This window comes from Ruditapes philippinarum, unplaced genomic scaffold, assembly GCF_026571515.1.
Source record: "Ruditapes philippinarum isolate M1 unplaced genomic scaffold, ASM2657151v2 ctg2596_1_1_1_1, whole genome shotgun sequence".
In the NCBI taxonomy this organism is placed as follows: Eukaryota; Metazoa; Mollusca; class Bivalvia; order Venerida; family Veneridae; genus Ruditapes; species Ruditapes philippinarum.
The window spans coordinates 281,067-300,291 of NW_026863536.1; the positions used below are offsets into that span (position 1 = coordinate 281,067).

The following is a 19,225-nucleotide window of genomic DNA, read 5'->3' on the forward strand; positions in this document are numbered from 1 at the left end:
TTTGTTATTTTCAAGATTTGTCACATGTATATTTTTACATGTAGTTTAGAAATGAATGGCAAGAGTTGTCTCCCTATTTGGTAGTGCAATCACTAAAGGCATTGCTTATTCATTGATTTTACATTATACATTAGTTTTTATAACATTTAGTGATGATTTATATGCCCTTTTTAAGTAACAGATAAATATGATTTTGATAATCTTGTATATTGTTTCTTGTTAAATGATTTTGCCAAAAGAAAATGTGTTATACTTAATGTTAATATACAAAGCATATATTATTTATTAATACAGATTAAAACTTTAAACTGAAAATATTCGTTTCCTTTTATTTGGACATGTCATTCTTATGAACTTCAATTGTAACAAGCCCACCCCAATCATAGGGTAGTGTGAGAATTGAGAAGTTTTCTGTCTGTCCTCATTCTGCCTTGTCAATGACGTAATTATATTTTGCACTGTCAGTGAGGGGATTTTACAGTCAGACGGTCCCGGCAAGGATGAACTTTTACCGGGAATTTGAAAATCCAAAAGACAAAATATCCTTTTGCCAAAGTTTACGATTAACTGGTACATCAGTATAATGTGCTTAAATAACTCTAGTCAGGCTTGCTAGGCTAGTAACTTGTCAAGTTTTAAGTAATTAAGAAATTGATTTAATCCTTTGGACACAAATCAGAATGAATCATCTTGCATATCAGACTGGTGTTTCTGTAAGTATTACCCATGCAGGAAATTTCATCAGGCATGGAGGTGACAGATGAGTTGCCTGCTATACAATTGCGTCATTTTGTGAGTGAACCGCGTTAAAATGACATTTTGGCGTATTTAAGAATGAAACTGCATGCCTAGGATGATGTCATTTCGTCGTTATGAATGAAGTTGTAATGTAAGAAAATAGTTACGGATGAAATGACATGAAAAATTGTTTGAGGTAAAGAATTTAAAATATGATAGAATACAGTACAATATGCAAGAAAAAATATCTGTTTGCGGTTCACATCAGAATATCCATCCCGAGGGAACCCATCCATTGGACGAGAATGAGGCTTGGCAGGATAAGACATTATTAGAAAAAATTGATATTTTATCCATGGAAGTAACCGAAGTAAACCACTAATTCAATTTTCAGAACAAGAATTATTTATGTGTCACAAATGCATTTTGTCTTAGCAATATAAAGGGATTTTATATACATTTTTCATGAAGGGGTAAATGTTTCACAAACTGTAGCGGTTATATGATATGGCAACTTTCCTGCTGGAGGAAGACCTCAAGTGCCCCTTTGTGCAAATTTTTCAGGCACCGATGTTCTGTAAGCCAGCTAGATAGCTTCCTCACGAACCCGTAAGTGATTCGAAGTCAGGACCTTAACCACTTGACCAGGGACAGCCATTTTACATACATTATTTTTTTTTAACTTAATTGAGCTTTCCAGGAAATTGTGCATTGTGAAAAGTATTTTTTATATAAAGCATCATAACCCATAGTGTTCTTTTAGTGAAACTTGGTGGAAATAGTTTCTTTTTATATCACAAATAGAGCAATTATTCAAACAACATGCTCAATTGTTCTTAAAGCTGGATAGGAAAGCTAGAACCTAGATAAAACATCAATCTTTTTATACCTCCTTTTGTATATAAATTGAATAAATGTTCGTAAAACTACACAATCTTTACATCTGGCATATAGGTTGATCATGACCATAAGGTGACCCCTATTGATTTTGAATTCACTGGATCAAAGGTCAAGGTCAAAGGGGCCTTTAGTTCAAAAAGCTTGTGCTCTCAATTGTTTCCGAATGCTTTGGTCATCAGTCTTCATATTAATGGTACCTAGGTTGGTTATTACTACTAGATAACCCCTTTTGATTTTATGTGACTATGTCGAAGGTCACGGTCAAGGGGGCTTTTACTACAAAGCTTGTCTGCTTAAATGCTTAAGGATGCCTGTCCAGTGTATTGAGTTTGACATTTCACATTTGAAGCCTATAATTATGTTCTCATAAATTCATCATAAAACACCCCCAGGCAAAGCTGGGGTGGGGGGGATTTAATATTCAAGTCATGCAGTGGCAGTTACAGTTTTGAGGTCAGTAGAACCTATAGAATACAAAACAGCTCTAAATGACCTCTGTTGATTCTGACAAAGTGGTATGGGGGTATTCATACCATGACACTGACAGTTCTAGTTATATTAATGAAGTGGGATATTTTTGTGAATATGGCAGCTGGTGCTAATGTCAATGCTTGCATTCCTTATAGGCACGTTATTATTCCCCAATAATGCTTTTATTTTTAAAAAGCTTTTTATTTTTGGCATAGTTGTAGTTTCCATAAAGGGACTCATTGACCAATTACCTGAACCATCTTACTTTTGATGCTTCTTGACAATTAGTACAATTATAGTTAGTATTTTGTATAGAAATCAAAATTCTGCTTTGTTTACTTTTTGCCACTTTTGTGAGATATTTCATATTAAAAACTACTCTCTTCAAGTAACAAGCATCTAACATGCTTCAAAATTATAATTTAAATATTATAAATCATGTTTTTTCTTCTAAAGAAGTAAAAATTTATTCATTTCTGAGGCATAATGTGCTTTGTGACACCAAAAACAAATAATAATGTTATTTCAAGTATGTCCCTTCTGTGGTTAATGAGGTAAGGTGTACACAATCCCCACTTTTTTCTTCAAGTAGTCAGTTTAAAAACAAACTGCAAGTTATACAAATTTTATTCAATAAATCAGCAATTCAGTATTATAATATAGTACTTTGCACAATTCATAACTTACAAATTTACATACATTCATTTAATATAATACAAATATATTTTCAATATCACTTTGCAGCACTTCATGATGAAAATTAAATATTGTTGTAAACATATGAAAAACATGAACACAATGTTTGGTAAAATTATCAAAATTGTCAATAAATGAACAAAGAGAAAAATAATTTCAAATAATGGGTAGTAATGAAAAGTATCTGGGAAAACAATGCCTGGTGAAGAATAATAAATAAAAATTCATTACAATTTATCACTATTATAAATCAAATAGTCACTCGCCAAATAATGACTTCGTGAAATATAGGAAATCGGGCTTTAAAAACGAATATTTTACTTTCCTAATAGAACACATATAGGGCAAAATTACCCGAGCGTAGGACCCACTTTTGTACAAAGACTTGATAAAAGGTATAACATGCATGAAAGGTAGTGACAATGTACCGGTATATTGTAATGTAGGGCCACTGTCAGGAAATAAGTATCACAGTACCCTTGTACAATAACTGATAAAAAAATATACTAACAAGTACTTTTATCAAATATTGCAACCATATACAATCAAATTAAATTTATTTTTTGTTATAGTTTAATAAAAACTCAAGTGTTGTAAATATTTAACTTTCATATTTAAATTAAAGTGTGATATTTAATAAAAAAAAACCCACACAGTTACTTTCAATATAATAAGATGAACTCGAGAATTTATTGGAATATATACAGGCTGTCCTTGTTGCAATATGGGTTTGACCATATGTTGCACAGCAACCTTGGTTAAATGTTGGTTTACCTTCACATATGTCTACATATAAATAATAAATAAAAAATATATACCTAAAGCTTCAAGTAAAGTAAGGTTGTCCTTAAAGTAGCATGCCTCCAGGTTCATGTTAACTTTCATGAACATTTGAAAATGTGTTAAAAGGTAAAATATTGTGAAGTGAACAAGATGGTAATTTTGAAGTGAACAAGGATGGTAATTTACTAATGGCAAACATAGCTTATTTACAATCCAAAAAGAGGTAAAAAAATGCAAAAAGCCCATACCACATTATGGTGATTGATACTGCAAATTCAGTCATTGATCTCACACACAAAATAAAATGTAATCTTTTCCTTTTTTTAAATCTTCATACATTTTTCTCAAGTTTGATTTTCTTGAAACATTTTGGCCCATCTGAAGGCATGCTGCTTTAAAACTTTATTATTTTGATATAAACTCTATATTCTAATTTCATTACATGTGTAGAATGATTAGTAGTATTCCATGAAGATTTTACAGGTTGCACTTTGTTTTCTACTAATGTCCAATGAATATCACAATATTTAAAGTGCACATTCTTCCAAATGTGTTAACAGTTCTTAATATTCCTTAAATTTCATTTTGGCAGGTCTAGTTTATATCACAGTGCCACATACAGAGTAACTGAATGATTCTGATAGGATGTTGTTTATTAAACTATAATTTGAAATTAACCAATGAGTTTGCTGGAAATTTTGGGATGGTTTAAACAAGCCAATGAGATCTCTGGAAATTTTGGGATGGTTGAAACTGACCAATGATATCGCTGGAAATTTTGGGATGGTGTCCAACATCTTCCTAATTCAGTAAACTGATGAGAGCATCAAAGAATTTACTTCTGTCTTCACTTTTCATCTCCATAACTGCAAAACAAACATTTTAAGTATAAATTTCTTTAAGCTGGTGATCTTGGAGGCAATGATAACAACAATATAAAAATTGCAGACTCTGCTAATGGGAGTTAATGCAACGTATCTCATCATGCCTCCTGCCCTGGCAAACAGTTTTCAATCTTCAACAAATAAGTGAAGTAATCAATGATCCCAAAGGATCAGAAAAAATATATCACTGAAAAGTGAAGTATGGGGGCAACTTTTTACAGCTGCCATATAAAAGGCATTTGACCTGTTGTTGTGAAATATTGAAGTCTAAAAAAAGGATCATCCCTCGGAAGCAATGAACAACAACATTATATGAGAAGTCAGTTTATATTTACAGCAGTATAAATGTGTATTTAAATATAACGGGAATTTGAAGATTTCCTTAAAAATATTACATCAGATCAGATGCCAACATTTATCACTTCTAAAGGAAAACAATAACTACTTTCATCAATTTTCATTTCATGTGGCAATTTTCACAAAAGCTTCATCCCAGCAATGACATTTTTCATCACTATTCATGAAGAGCAGAAACTATGTGCATCCCTATTCATATTATGTACTTGTAGTGGCAATCATGAAATCAAGGAAGCAAGAACAATTTTCATCACTATTCATGACACATACATATCGAGAACAAATTCAATAAAGACAGCTATTTCCAAAATTTCAAAATGAATATTCTAAATTCACAACGTTTTTAGCGTGAAAGAAAATGGGCATGAAAAGCCAAACTTTTATTTACTTACTGAATGTGTCAAACAGGTCATGAAATGTTCTGCAGTTTGTACTGGCTGCAGCCTGTTCAAAAGCTTTCCCGAAAAAACTGTAACAGAAACAAATAGAATCATTAAATCTTCCAGTGGTAGAAAAGATACATGTACTACTGATAATAAACTTTAATATTACAAGTATTTGTCTTTTAAAACTTTTAACATTTCATGTCTAAATTTTGAATTCTGTTTAAGCCAGTGCTAGGGGGAGTAGACAGTAGCTTGCACTTTTTAGTAAAATGTATGAACAGGCTCCATCAAACCGAGTCTGCAACATTTTCAAATTGCCATTTTAACGCTCTATTTTAGTATCATGAATTTGTGTACTTTATTAAATACTACGGAATATTGAAGAAAATGAGTTGTTTTTCCCCCTTAAAATGTATGCACTTGACTCACTTAAAGTTATGACCTATTTAAACCATTCTGCCTAGGTTTTGTGTTAAAATATCAAAAATACTTTTAGTCAGACATTTAATGCCACTAGATACTTACAGTGTCAACATGCATGTATTTTATGTAAAATTTTCTTACTTTTTCCTCTCGTCATCCATTGAGAGTGGAGGTATACCTATAACTAAAATAGTCCCCTTCTCACTATCTAGTGGCACACCTAACACCAAAGGCAAGTTCCTGGCCTTCTTGTTACGGCTCTGAAAAGAACAAAATAAACATTCACCCTTGCAATTGTATAATGGACTTGCCCAGCTTTGATTTTGGAATATTCCTTTACTTTCTTTTTTTTTAAGTCCCAGTAAAGGTCATAAGGGTGCCCTATCATGTATTATTTCAGGCACGAACAGGCACCCATCAAAGTAATAGAAATAATTTTGATACCAAACTTGATACCAAAATAGTACTATTTAGAAACGGACAATATGATGTCTGCTTATATTTGTATGTAATATTACATGTGTTTGCAGATTAGCATGTTTGTTTATTGGTGGCCTTGGCATATGATTATCACAGTAGGCATTCAAAAGGTTGAAGGCATTTTGCTGAGCCTTTCACCTGCTGAATTTATGTATTGAATTGGCCTTGCTTTAAATTTGTAATAGTCCATCTAAAGTTAAACAAAATCTTATTTTGGTAATGGTTAAACAAGAATATTATGTGACACTGATAGAGGCCCCTTGATGTTGCTTAAAGGATAATGATTTTCACCCTCAGTGACCTTACCAATCTGATATCCAACTATAGGGTAGATGTAAATCTTCATTAATATATTGACAATGTACTTACCACTGAACAATGGGCTTCTAGAGTAAATCTTGCCATTCTCATCACACACTGTTGATGTGCAAACAATTTTACATCTGGTGCACCCTAAAATAACAAACAACAAGAGCTATCAGTAGGACAGTATGCTTGACTATTCTCAGTGCCTGATAGTAAATGAAGAGCCTGGATAATGTAGAATTTTCTTAGTTCAAAAAGGGTCATAATTCTGTTAAAATCCATGTCAGAGCTAAAAATGTATCAGGTTGGTTCAATTCTTTGAACAAGGATGTTAAAAAGTGCAAAAATGCCTAAGCTAATACAATGAATCAATACATAGGATAAAAATAAAGAAATGCAGGAAGTTGGATAGTTTTACATTATATCATGATCTTTGCCAGTGCTGCTACTTTATGTACATGATGAAATTGTATCTCCCTTCATTCTATTTCCATCGTCATGGTATATTATGAAAATTTTACTTCCCCAGTATTGAGTATTTCTTTAGCATAAGTGATTTTCAACATAATATTTTATCAAGGTAAAGTAATCCTTAAGATAAAATAAAGTTTACAATTGCAGAAAGTAAAAGCAGTGCAAAACAGAATAGTGATAAACTTAACAGTAGTTACATGTAGTTTTAAAGTATTTTCAAACGTCAATTTAGGCAACATGACTTAGCATACCTCTTGCATGAAAGCATAGAGAAATGGTCCTGCAGAAATCACTTGATGCATATCCAGGAATGTTTGCACCTGTGTTATAATTGCCTGTAACTGTCGCTTGGCTAACTCCAGACCTTTCTCCATAGCTGCCGTGTTGGATCTGAAAATAAATCATAATACAGTAATTTCATGGGTGTTTGTGAAACAGTCCCAAGGTATCTGAAATAAATTATAATAAACTGTTGTAATGACAACACCAGAACAAAATCTTCACACGTCATAACATAAATTATTAAGCTTAAATTATCAAATGATTGTTACCTGAAAATTGGGCAAATTGAACAAATCTATTAAAGCAGCATGCCTCCATATTCATTGTTAACAGACATTATTCGAACTCGGCAAAGTGGGTTTTTCCCAGCTAATATGTACTGTAGGTACAAACTAACTTTCATCATTTTAGCTTCACAGTGCACTACCCATCACAGTAGATTAGTCAACCTGTTTTGCTTATTTTCTAAAAGTTTGTTTGTACCTACGTTAATAGCTGAGAAAATCCCAAATATTCTTAATTCCGAAATAAGTCTATTTTCAAGAAAGTTTTTAAAATGTATGTAAAAGAAAAATATTGTAAGTGAACAAGTTATTATATGTTGCAAACAGCACTTAAAATGTACAAAATTTATCAACAATAGGACAGATCATGCAAAAATAGCCCTTCCTGCCTTTGTAACACGGTAGAAATATGGTGATAAATACAATAAAGACATTCATTAATTGCAAATAACATGTAAATTTTTACTTGAATTGTAGATATTCTTAAAATTATTGTTAATTTTTCTCAAAGTTATTTTCTTGACATATTATGGCTCATCTGGAGGCATGTAGCTTTAACATGTTCACTTTTTTCAATATAATTGTATTAAAAAAAATTTACAATTAGCTACATAAGCCTAAAAAGTTGAGTAAGATTCTTGGCAGAAATCTTGTAAAATTTTGGGATGATTAAACTGGAAATTTACAACAAATTTTTCATTTGGTAAAATGGCCTGTTTTTAGACTAAATTTTATGCTTTTACATACCTTGATAAAACATCCATTGCTTTTAGAAAACTGTCTGTAGGTGTTTTACCTTTTTCCTGAAAGCCATAATAGATTAATAAATGTACTCCAAAAGCAAACCAATAAATCATTTTTGTAATTTTACAACACAGCAAGTCACTTGTGAGCAAAGCAATTACAAATGGATGAAAATCTGTTATATATTTCACATTGAGATTCATAAAACACATATAATAACATCAAAGTAATATATATGTAGTATCACAAAAGTAAGATTTTGAAAAAAATATTGTAGTAAAATGATGTATAAAAGTAACAAGTTTATTCAATTCATCTTTTATTTCTGGTTTTAACTCACACTTGACATTATTAAGGTCATATAAGCTGTGAAACAAAACCTCCGGTAGCAATTCTTACTGTATGAAACCTTGCGCAGGACCCTGCACTTTAATGTGAAAATTGATGATATTTAAGCTAGCTATTTAACCCCATGCATGAAAGTGTTACCCAACTTTCTTCACCCACTCGACTGTTTGATTGAAATCAGCAAAATTTGCAATACTGTCTGATAGATTCATTTTATACCAAAATGTAGGTAAAATACACAACATAAAGATAGAGTAAAAAGGAAACTTACAACATGTTCTAATATGGCCACTGTTACACAAGTCACATCAGTGGCACATAACTTGTTCTTAAAACCATACTGTGCAAAAAATGACGGCAATATAACATCCTCGTCAACTAATCTGTAAAATACAAACATTACAAATAATTTATCACTTAATGCTTCAACAAATGACCATGCTGAAATTGTTGAATGGACTTGTCTCTGCATAGATTTCATAGTATAAAGTGACATGCTCAATTTTTCATTGTCAAGCTGAGCTAAATCAACAATATATTTCAAAAGATTGACTGTTATAATGGTGATTTACCAACATTTGATATTAGAAAATGTTAAGAATAAAATATAAATCTACCTAAAATAAGCCACACTCTTTTTGTGAATTTAATGTTTTAATGAAAATTTGGGTGGATATTCATTGAAACTTCCATAGGTCACGTGAGTTATTTATCGTTCATGCAGACATAATTACAAAATTTAACAGATTTATGTCAGAGTGACAGATGGTTACATAAGTTAAATATACCTAATACTGTAAAAGCTGATTTTCAAATTTTTTTATCAAAATAATTGCCATGGTTTTTATACATGGCAAAAAATACTTGCAACCTATGCTTTTTTTTTCATACATACAATCAAACTCAAATACAAGCTCTATATTTTCAGATAATAAGTTATTAATAACCTGAAAGTTTCCTTTAAATGGTAAATGCAGCTAGTTATAAATCAAAATTTGACTAAGCATATCCAGATAAAATGAAAACTTACCCATATTTGTTCATATTTTCTTGAATCATGGTCCTGATATTTGTTTTTAGACTGGAGTCCATTGATGCAAATTTCTGTTTACATTGTGTAAGTGGTAATCTGAAATCATGTGTAAAATGATAAAAGATAATTTAAAAAACTTTATAAAACAGAGGTCCCTTTAGAAATCATGCAATGCACACATCATGAAAGTCAAACTTGATACATCATATACAAACATCTAGGACCAACCTTTCACATACATTCATGCAACTTCTGAGATCAAAATTCCACTAGTCCACTAATATTTACCAGTAGATGCAGGAAAAGTTTCAAATTGTATTATGGGACAGTTTGAAATATTCTGATGCAAAATATACTGCTAGAAATCTCAATCAGTTTGTTTACATTTAACAATGGAAAACCGGAATCAAAGCTTGTGTTTTAGGGTTATCTTAAAAATCACACACAAAATGCAGGACGAGTAGCATAGCATGCAGGACAAGTAGAAATTTGAAGCTACCTATCTGAATTTTTATTTTCGATCCCTGACCTTATCTATAACTTACCCCATTTCAGCCAGGAACTCATGTAATCTTTTCTGTCCTTTAAGTGTCCATATTTTGAATTTACATGCCATATTTATAGAGTGACATATACTGTCAAACAATGACCAGTGTCTATACATTGTTAACTGAAGCTCATCATCGTACATTATCTTCAAACAGTTTATTGATATAATATCCTCATCATCTCTGAAATAAGCAAACAAAAATAACAAATTACATGTAAATGATGGGACTGAAAGTTTAACTTTATTCATTACTTTGAATATATAGTTTTTTTTAAAGTTTATATGTTTATTTAAGCTTGATAGTAAAAAAAAAAAGGCTCGAAGCTTAACTGAAACACTGTCTGTCTTAATTCAACTTCAATGAACTAACTTGTTGAAGTTAAGCATCGTGGAAGCGAAGCCTCATAGACGAACTGAATTATCTGTGTAATATTATTTTCTCGATCTATTTTCTCAAACTTGTAGTCAAAAGCAACATGTAAATATAAAGTTGACATGTTTTGGTACAGAATATTATTTGTTTTGAATAAATAATTAGGGATGTCATTCGGAGTCCGGATATCCGAACGTTCGGATCACGATTCGGTGTCCGGAGCCGATTTTCGGATCCGGATGTTCGTATAAAATATTTCAGAATATTGAGAAAATGTGAAAAATACATGTATATGCGTTGAGATAATCGACGTAGACATGGTGTTGACACTATATTGTATATTGTACCTTAATTTGACAATTCACATCATAATCTCTGCAGACCACAAAAAAATATCAATAATTACTATAATAATAACGATTCGGGTATGACACATGTTGTTAATCTACATGTATGTTAAACACCAAACAATTTTAAGTTTTGTAGGATTCAAGATGAATATTCAAAGTCCTGTGCGATTGTCATCGGCAACGATTTTACATTATTTATGTCAAAATTCAAATATTTAATTAGGCTATTTTTAACATATATTTCGGCTTAGCGACCCGTCGACTCCTTATTTTGAGAAAATGAAAAATCTGCAGAAATAAAATTAGCAAATAAAGAAATGCACTTACGAATAGTAATATGTTAATTATCACAGCTTTTATTGAAATTGATACGATAATTATCCGACAAAATAACTTTCTCCTTTAGTATTAATCAAACATGTGCCTTTTTTTAAAAACAATTTTTTCACAGTTTTTTTCACTTATGAACACTTAAAATGTGTGTAATTCATGTAAGTTTCGGCAACTTCTTTGATGATTCGAATCAAACAGCCAGGGCTACATGTTGGTAAACATCAAAGATTGGCAGATTCTTTTGAAAAGCCGGCTACACACCTGTCAAAGGTCATCGTGTGTAAATTGTATGCATGTTATTGAACAATGGAAACTTTTAATTTTTTACGGGTGTTATTTTGTTTTCACAAATGTGAGCAAGTGTTATTGTGTATTATAGCACTTATTAAGGAATTTAGACAATCGGCGATGAATTTCATTTTCATTTCATTTGAAATCGTAAGTATCATACGCACTTAATTTATCGATAACAGTCATATTCTATATAGAAAACAAGAATAAAATCAATACTGAAATTATTTTGATACGTAACATTCAATTAAAAAGGAAATGAAACGAAATACTACACTTTGAAAAAGGTCGCGAAAAAAGGTTACGTCATATCAGCTAACTAAGAATATAGACAACGATCATAACAAGGATCCGAACATCCGGATGTTTGATTCGGATATCCGGATGGCCGTTTCGGCTCCAGATGACATCCCTATAAATAATGTTTGATTATTGTCATCCTGAAAATTGCCTTCATAATTACACATGATGTAAAACACTAGAAATGTGTCATCATGCCACGGATGCCCCCGCATGCAGCCAAAATTTCAGATGGTGCATTAATTATTTTTTTCATTTTAAGTTCAAAGCCCTTAAAACTTTAAAATGTTAACACAAACCATTTTCATACAATGTTCAAGACACTGAAATTATTCAGTCTTAACCTTTTAAAAATAGCATATTTCATATTTGTAGCCAAAATAATGGCTAAAAGTATGAGTGCTGAAACTGAAAGTACAAAATTTTTCCAACATTCAGGAAAAATAAGTTTGTCTAAAATCATTGAACCACAACCAAATTCATACTTAAACTGCTTATTCCTAAGATGTATCTATATTATTTTCAAAGTGAAAGGGACATAACTCTGCAAAAAAATCATCAAACCATGACCAAATTCCAACTTGACCTGCCCATTCCTTTGACATATCCATTAGTCAAATTAAAGTTGAATATGTAACACTGTTGGGTAGATAATGAACAGAAACTGTAAATTTCATATTATTTTCAAAGTGAAAGGGGCATTACTCTGCCAAAAATCATTGAACCATGACCAAATACCAACCTGGCCTGGGCATTCCTTTGACATATCCATATGTCAAATTTGAGTTGAATGTGTTGTACTGTTGGGGAGATAATAAACGGAAACTGAAAATTTCATATTACTTTCAAAGTGAAAGGGGCATAACTCTGCCAAAAATCATTGAACCATGACCAAATTCGAACTTGACCTGTATTTTGTCATGACATATCCATATGTCAAGTTTGAGTTGAATGTGTTGTACCGTTGGGGAGATAATGAACGGAAACTGAAATTTCATATTATTTTCAAAGTAAAAGGGGCATAACTCTGTCAAAAATCATCGAACCATGACCAAATTCGAACTTGACCTGTATTTTGTCATGACATATTCATATGTCAAATTTGAGTTGAATGTGTGCAACCGTTCTTAAGATAATGAACGGAAACTGATGATGACGGAATGACAGAATGACGGAAGGACAGAATGACGGAACAGGGTAACACTATATGCCCCGGCCATTACATGGCGGGGGCATAATTACAAAAATTTTCACTTATACAATACTTATACAATTGTCTATGATCTAGATCGCAGAATTGTGTTTATTTACAGAAATATTCTATTATTCTGATTTCTCACAGAAAAACATCAAATCAATAAAATATCACATACTTGTGATTAAGTCGAGATACATGTGATTGAAGTGCCATCACATCTTCAATATATTTTTCCCTCGGTGTTTTATAATGTATATACTGATCTGTAACACCAATTATTGCCAGCCATAACAAATCATTAGAATCCTTTGAGATCTTCCAGGCCAACTCAAACATCAATAAAGCTGACTGAAATATCAATGATAATACATATTTAAATCCAAGCTTTAATTCGCTTGTTTAGTTTTAAATATACAAATTCATTGTAGTTCATTTATGTTTGAAGCCATAAGCTTATTGAAATACGAATCCTTTCCTGAAACCAACCAGTACTGTACTAAACAAACAATGTAATGGTTCTCGCTAACAGAAACAAGTGGTTCCCACTCACAGGGTTTGAATCCATCAAATCAGCAACACTTAGACTACAAGTTAGACGTGCTAACCATTCAGTCACGTAACCACTCAATTACCTTGATTCATTAACCAATATTTGGTTACATTTCCAATTGATACTAAAATGTATCATCTATGGACAAATATTGTCAGACTTTCAACATCCTATTAACATTGCGACCTTCTAAATAAAATAAAATTAAAAATGAAAATATTAACAGAATAAGGCCTCTTAATGCAGCTAAAATGAATAGACACTATGAGGAATGCATTGTTTAAGTTTCTCGGTCATCGTCCAAAAAGTTATAGAAATTTTTTTGGAAAAGTTCAGAAATAACACTCAACCTACATAGTATTTTACTTGCTTTGTGTAAAATTTAATTTGGATCCCACTAATTTAGGAATTCATTGCTGATGCATTATGGATCTTTTTGTTACAAAATAAAATGTTCAAAACCAAATAAGTAACAGAGCAATTTAGTTTCTGAGGATGAACAAATTCAACAAAATTATGAAAATTGAATTACAAAATACTTACTGATGTGCCGTATGTTGAAAATTGCATGTATTCAAATAATACTTTATTTCTGTAAAATGGATAAAACATAAATTATTATTTAATATATCATACTACAGTTTAGAAAAAATCAAATATTTCATTTGCATACAGAGTAGCACTCTAAAATACATGCACTATAACTCCTTTGTTCAGTGTGTCATGTCAGAGTAATGGTATAAATTGATATGCTACACATTGATATGTGTGCATGATAAACAGAGAAATATCTGTTATATTTTGGTGTATGTATTCCATCTATATACATGTATATCAGCATGTCCATGCTATTAATATTATACCTTTTTACTTATAATCTTGTCAGCAGGCCTTTATATAATTCATTTTTTAAGACAACATTAATGATCTTTCCTGACCCATACTGATCATTTGGACAGGGAGAATGAATGGGGTCATTCTAAATATTGGGGCCTGAAAAAAAAAAAACACTAAAAAACATTAACCATGTCAAGGAAAAGTTTTATGACTGCCAAAGAGAGTCTAGTCAAATGTGATATAAAGTCTACCTATTTTCTTCCCATTTCCTTTTTTCCATTCGTCTCTCAATAGCTGCATCATCAAATTTTTTTCGTTTCCGTGAGGACTGTGTCTCTGATTCATCACTGTCATTTCCCGAATCCATGTCTGACTGGAAATAGTAAATAAATTGGTGTCAAATCGAGCCGCAAAATTGTTATTGCTTAAAAAACTGCATTTTAAGAGAACTGAACAAAGGAATTTCTGACTGAAAATTTAGGTATTTCATTTATTTATTTATCTTTTGTTAGGGTATAAGTCATATCAAAATGTCAAAGGTCACATGGCAACATTCCAACCTCAGATGTCCCTCTATGTATTATTTCAGCCAAGCACAAGCAGAAACCTGAATAGAGCCACTAATTGTTTTAAACTAGCTAGGTAGTAGATAGGTGCCTTTTCATCAAAGAAATTCAAAGCATGAAAAATTTCTCCTTATTTTGACAAGTAAAAGGTATATACTGTATATTGTAAGTTTGTTTGTTTTTCAGGTGCACAAACACAATTTAGTTCATAAGGCACAGGACAGGATAGATGATTGATAGATAACCTTGGTTGTAACAAACTTAAAACAACACCAGGGGTCAAAACCATCTCACCTGCTGGAGCTATGAGATGCATAGTGGCAAACTCCTTTAAACCTAATAAAGGAAAGATACATCTTACTGCTTACCTCCTCATCATCATCCCTGAAGACTTCATCATATTCAGGAACAGACAACTCTGAAGATCTCATTAACAACTTTATTTGAACAGCATTAAATACATTATGTACATCAACTGGCCGATGACTGAAAGCAGAAAGTATAAATTTATATATAACTTTTTTATTGGCTTTCAATAACAAAGGTAGTTTCATAAAACATTAATGACAATTCTTCCACTGGAAGCAGTAGCCAAGTGGTTCACTAAGATGCCTTTGAAGTCAGATATCATGGGTTTGAAACCACTGGGGTCACAATCATGTTTTTTTTAAAGACACTTGCAGTGAACAAAATCCAGATTTGAATCCACTAGCATGGTCGGGTTACCAGATTTGAAATATTAACTAGCCCCATAGAGAGCTAGTTCCAGGACCAGGACTCAAAGAGTGGTCATTACAAGCTACTATTAGGTTTCTTCATAATCAAGCTTAAGCGCTCATTTTTATATTATTGGCAATATTTCCTCATTAAACAAAGTAATATGACATTCACACTAAATTAGGAACTTTTACATGTCAAATGACATCAATAATACAAATTATGTCAAATAAATCACTTTTCTGCTTAACATTTTTCAACAAACTTATACTGATTTTTTGTGCATTTTTCATTTCCTTTAATCACTATTTTCAAATAGAATTAAATGGCAATCACTTGAGAGTTTTCTGAAGTCTTGGAAATCTGAGTACAGGATTAGTCCATACATTTTATAATGGTAAAGAATAATTAAAAACAGTTTGATGATGAACATGTTAATTATACTTCATTTGTGACTTCATTTGTGAGTAAAAAAGTGTTTTTTATTCATACCTATCACAGATATAAAATTTGATATATTCCTCAGGTTGTAGTTCTTCTACTATATCAATATTTGCTCCGCAGTTTATCATTATCACATGCTTAATCTGAAAATAGAACAAAATAAAACCAAAGTTTAAATAAGAATATTATTAACACCAATGCAAAACTCCAAAATGTTGCTTTAAGTCAATAGAAACTCCATCTAACTACGTTCTGAAGTAGAGAAATCTAAATTTAGCCTCACAGGCACTGAAAATATTTTCAGAGTCACTCATCCTGCAGGACGAGTAGCTTCTAAATGTGATGTGCAAGCAACATTTTTCCACTTGTCCTGCATCAAGTTCTCTTAAACTCTACTCGTAATTACGAGCAGACAAGTGGCATTTTCGATCTCAGCCTAAATGACCTAAAACCTATCGCAACATTGAGAATACATACTAAATCATATAAATTCATCTTTACTACACATTTTAAATTACCAAACTTTGATTATACTAAAAGAGGGCTAAGAAAGTTTAAGTATTGCTAAGTTCAAAGTTTGCATGTACATAATAACATTTATCAGAAATTTGATAAGAATACATCTAGAACCATTCACATTATACATGGGTTTACATTTCTCAGGATAATATATATATATTTTTTAAGATGTCAAATTACAATTAATTTATAAGTTATATAACAAGAGGCAAATGGCAGCTAAGACCTTTTTTTAAATAATTGCAGGATGAAAAAAACAAACAAAAGAAATAAATAGTTTAATCACCCCTTCTGAATTCTCGATGAAGGCCCTCTCTAATTCCTCCCTGCCTGACACAGGCACTATTGTGTACAATATCTGATCACATTGAAATAAACTCTGAAACACAACAAAATTAACTCTGATATTCATAATAAAGGCCATGTTATCAATCTATTGATTATAAGATGTATATACATATGAATAAAAAAATTATCTTTAAACTAGAAATGTGTCCTCTTGAAACACAAGTGCTCCTTCATTCCAGTATTTAGTTGATGGACAGCAAGACAGTGTGACAAAACAAAACTGGGTTCGTACTCTGAGTGCCTGAAAGGGTGGATGGACTCTCATTAATATACACACAGTGTGACAGGAAATCTATATCCTCAAAACCTAGCACTTCAGTAGAACCACTGATCTTCTAACAGTGGAAGGCTTTTTTGAAAAAAAATTATTTACCAAAATCTTTCTACATTGAAAAGACATTATAAATATAAAGTTAAGTTGTAACCCGCACAATAGATGTTATATGTCAATGGTACAAATAAACTTTTACCATTATAGCTTTACAGTGCACTACCTTTCACAAATTATAAAGTCAGCCACTTATTTTCCTAGTGAAAACTGTACTGTAAAAATTTGTTTGTACCTCTGGATCAGCTAGGAAAACTAAAAAAATTATTGCACAGTGAGAAAGTCTATTAGGAATGTAATCAACAATTACCTGGAGTATCTTGCAAGCACATATTGCATCCACATCAAATGCTACCAATACTAGCACTCTCTAAAACAAAAGATAAAAAGATATTTCAAGGGGTGTTTATCTTTTCTTTTTTTTAGTTGCCTTTAATAGGCTGGTCACAAAAGTGACAGTAAACAAATATTTTTCTTTCTGTTTATGTCATGTTTAAACAAACAAAGTTTAAATGAAATATCTTTATTTTTTTCTAGAAATATGATTTTTTATGTCATTTATAAGCCCGATCAGTCATTTTCACCAGCCTGTTTAACATTTTTATGTCATTTATAAGCCCGATCAGTCATTTTCACCAGCCTGTTTAACGTTTCACCAACTCAGTTGGCAACTTTCCAACTTTACTGGTGGAGGAAGACCTTGGTTATTATTTGGTGCAGGTACCTGGATAGCTACCTCACATGATTAATTCAAAATCCCTGTAGGGTTTCAAACCCACAGTGGTGAGCGCAAGTGGTTTCAACGACCTTAACCACTCAGCCAGAGGCAGAGACATTCCTATTTCAAGTGCAGTTATCAACTTATGATATGGTATTTATACAAGGATTAGAGTGGTTGGACCAATGCTCGGCGCATACCAATGCTCGGCGTAAAAAATTATTTTTTTTAGAATATCTGAAAATGTCTCCAGTTATCTCCGATTTAGGTCACTGGTGCTTTTATTTACATCTTTCACCATTTTATCCTGGTGTGGTTCACTGCTGGTAAAGTCATGTGACAATGCTTATAGCTGACGAACAACCGTATGTAATCCCCAACATATAAATTATTAAAATCTTTTAACACTAGAGTTCTGGGGCTGTAAAATTTAAGCTAAAAGTTGAGTACTTGTAAATGTATGAACTAAATTTGGTTGTTACAATTTATTCAATATGTTTTCTTCATAAGATAAAAAAGAGATTTTATTCGAAAAACAATCCTGCATCATGTAGTATTGTACGCCGAGCTATGGTACAATTTCACGCAAATTTCACTCTTGTTTATCCGGACTATCTATAGCTCCAGCTTTGCACATCATTATGTGATTAGCGAATTTTACACAATGGCTATTTAAAACAATATCATCGGTCTTGAAAATGGACATATAACATTGCGGTTTGTTGATGTACGTTGATTTGAATTTGCCATATCAAATATAGTATTTTTACGCCGAGCATTGGTCCACCCACTCTAATTTTGTTTTACTGTAACAGTATATATATCAGATATCAGAAGCAAAAAAAGAGGAATTTTGTCTGTCAACAACAATAGAGAAATTTACTCATAAAATTTTGTAAAACAAATTTTAATCCCACCTCTGTCCTCTTAACTGATAAAAACTGCTAAAGCTCTACACTTGAACTATTGAAACAGACCAAGAGGGATATATGACAACTGTTGACAAGTTTCTTTATGAACAAGATTAAGATTTAAATATACCTGATGTTGAATAACATCGTAGAATTCCCTTCGAAAGTCTTTAATAATCATTTTTCATTTCTTATTGTTTTCCTTGTTTTGATTATGGCGCGGTGTAAAACCCGGAAATTACAAACTATTCCAAAGGTAACACGTAACGATATATTCGATTGGTCTATTTTTTGGATTTTCCA

At 31.8% G+C, this 19,225-nt stretch overlaps 1 protein-coding gene across 1 annotated transcript; it reads right to left on the reverse strand.

Moving 5' to 3' along the window:
• Positions 1-2,718: 2,718 nt before the first annotated feature.
• Positions 2,719-19,198, reverse strand: LOC132722374 (cell division control protein 45 homolog). Its single transcript, XM_060706869.1, has 17 exons — positions 19,053-19,198; positions 17,604-17,663; positions 16,904-16,996; positions 16,147-16,241; positions 15,306-15,423; positions 14,623-14,744; positions 14,078-14,126; positions 13,160-13,332; positions 10,135-10,320; positions 9,587-9,685; positions 8,828-8,939; positions 8,212-8,267; positions 7,150-7,288; positions 6,488-6,571; positions 5,780-5,898; positions 5,222-5,298; positions 2,719-4,454 (listed from the first exon to the last, which is right to left on the reverse strand). Exons 1-17 carry the CDS (start codon positions 19,101-19,103, stop codon positions 4,390-4,392), a joined length of 1,698 nt encoding a protein of 565 aa, XP_060562852.1. The 5' UTR covers positions 19,104-19,198; the 3' UTR covers positions 2,719-4,389.
• Between the last annotated feature and the right edge of the window lie 27 nt (positions 19,199-19,225).

What these genes read in the sequence shown, in the direction of transcription:
- LOC132722374 (XM_060706869.1), bottom strand. Translation starts at nt 19,103, where the DNA reads ATGATTATTAAAGACTTTCGAAGGGAATTCTACGATGTTATTCAACAT. An exon ending in TCAGGGATGATGATGAGGAG is followed by an intron (nt 14,745 to 15,305) that starts GTAAGCAGTAAG and finishes TACTATTTCCAG; the next exon opens with TCAGACATGGATTCGGGAAA. An exon ending in TGACCTGTTTGACACATTCA is followed by an intron (nt 4,455 to 5,221) that starts GTAAGTAAATAA and finishes TTTGTTTTGCAG; the next exon opens with TTATGGAGATGAAAAGTGAA.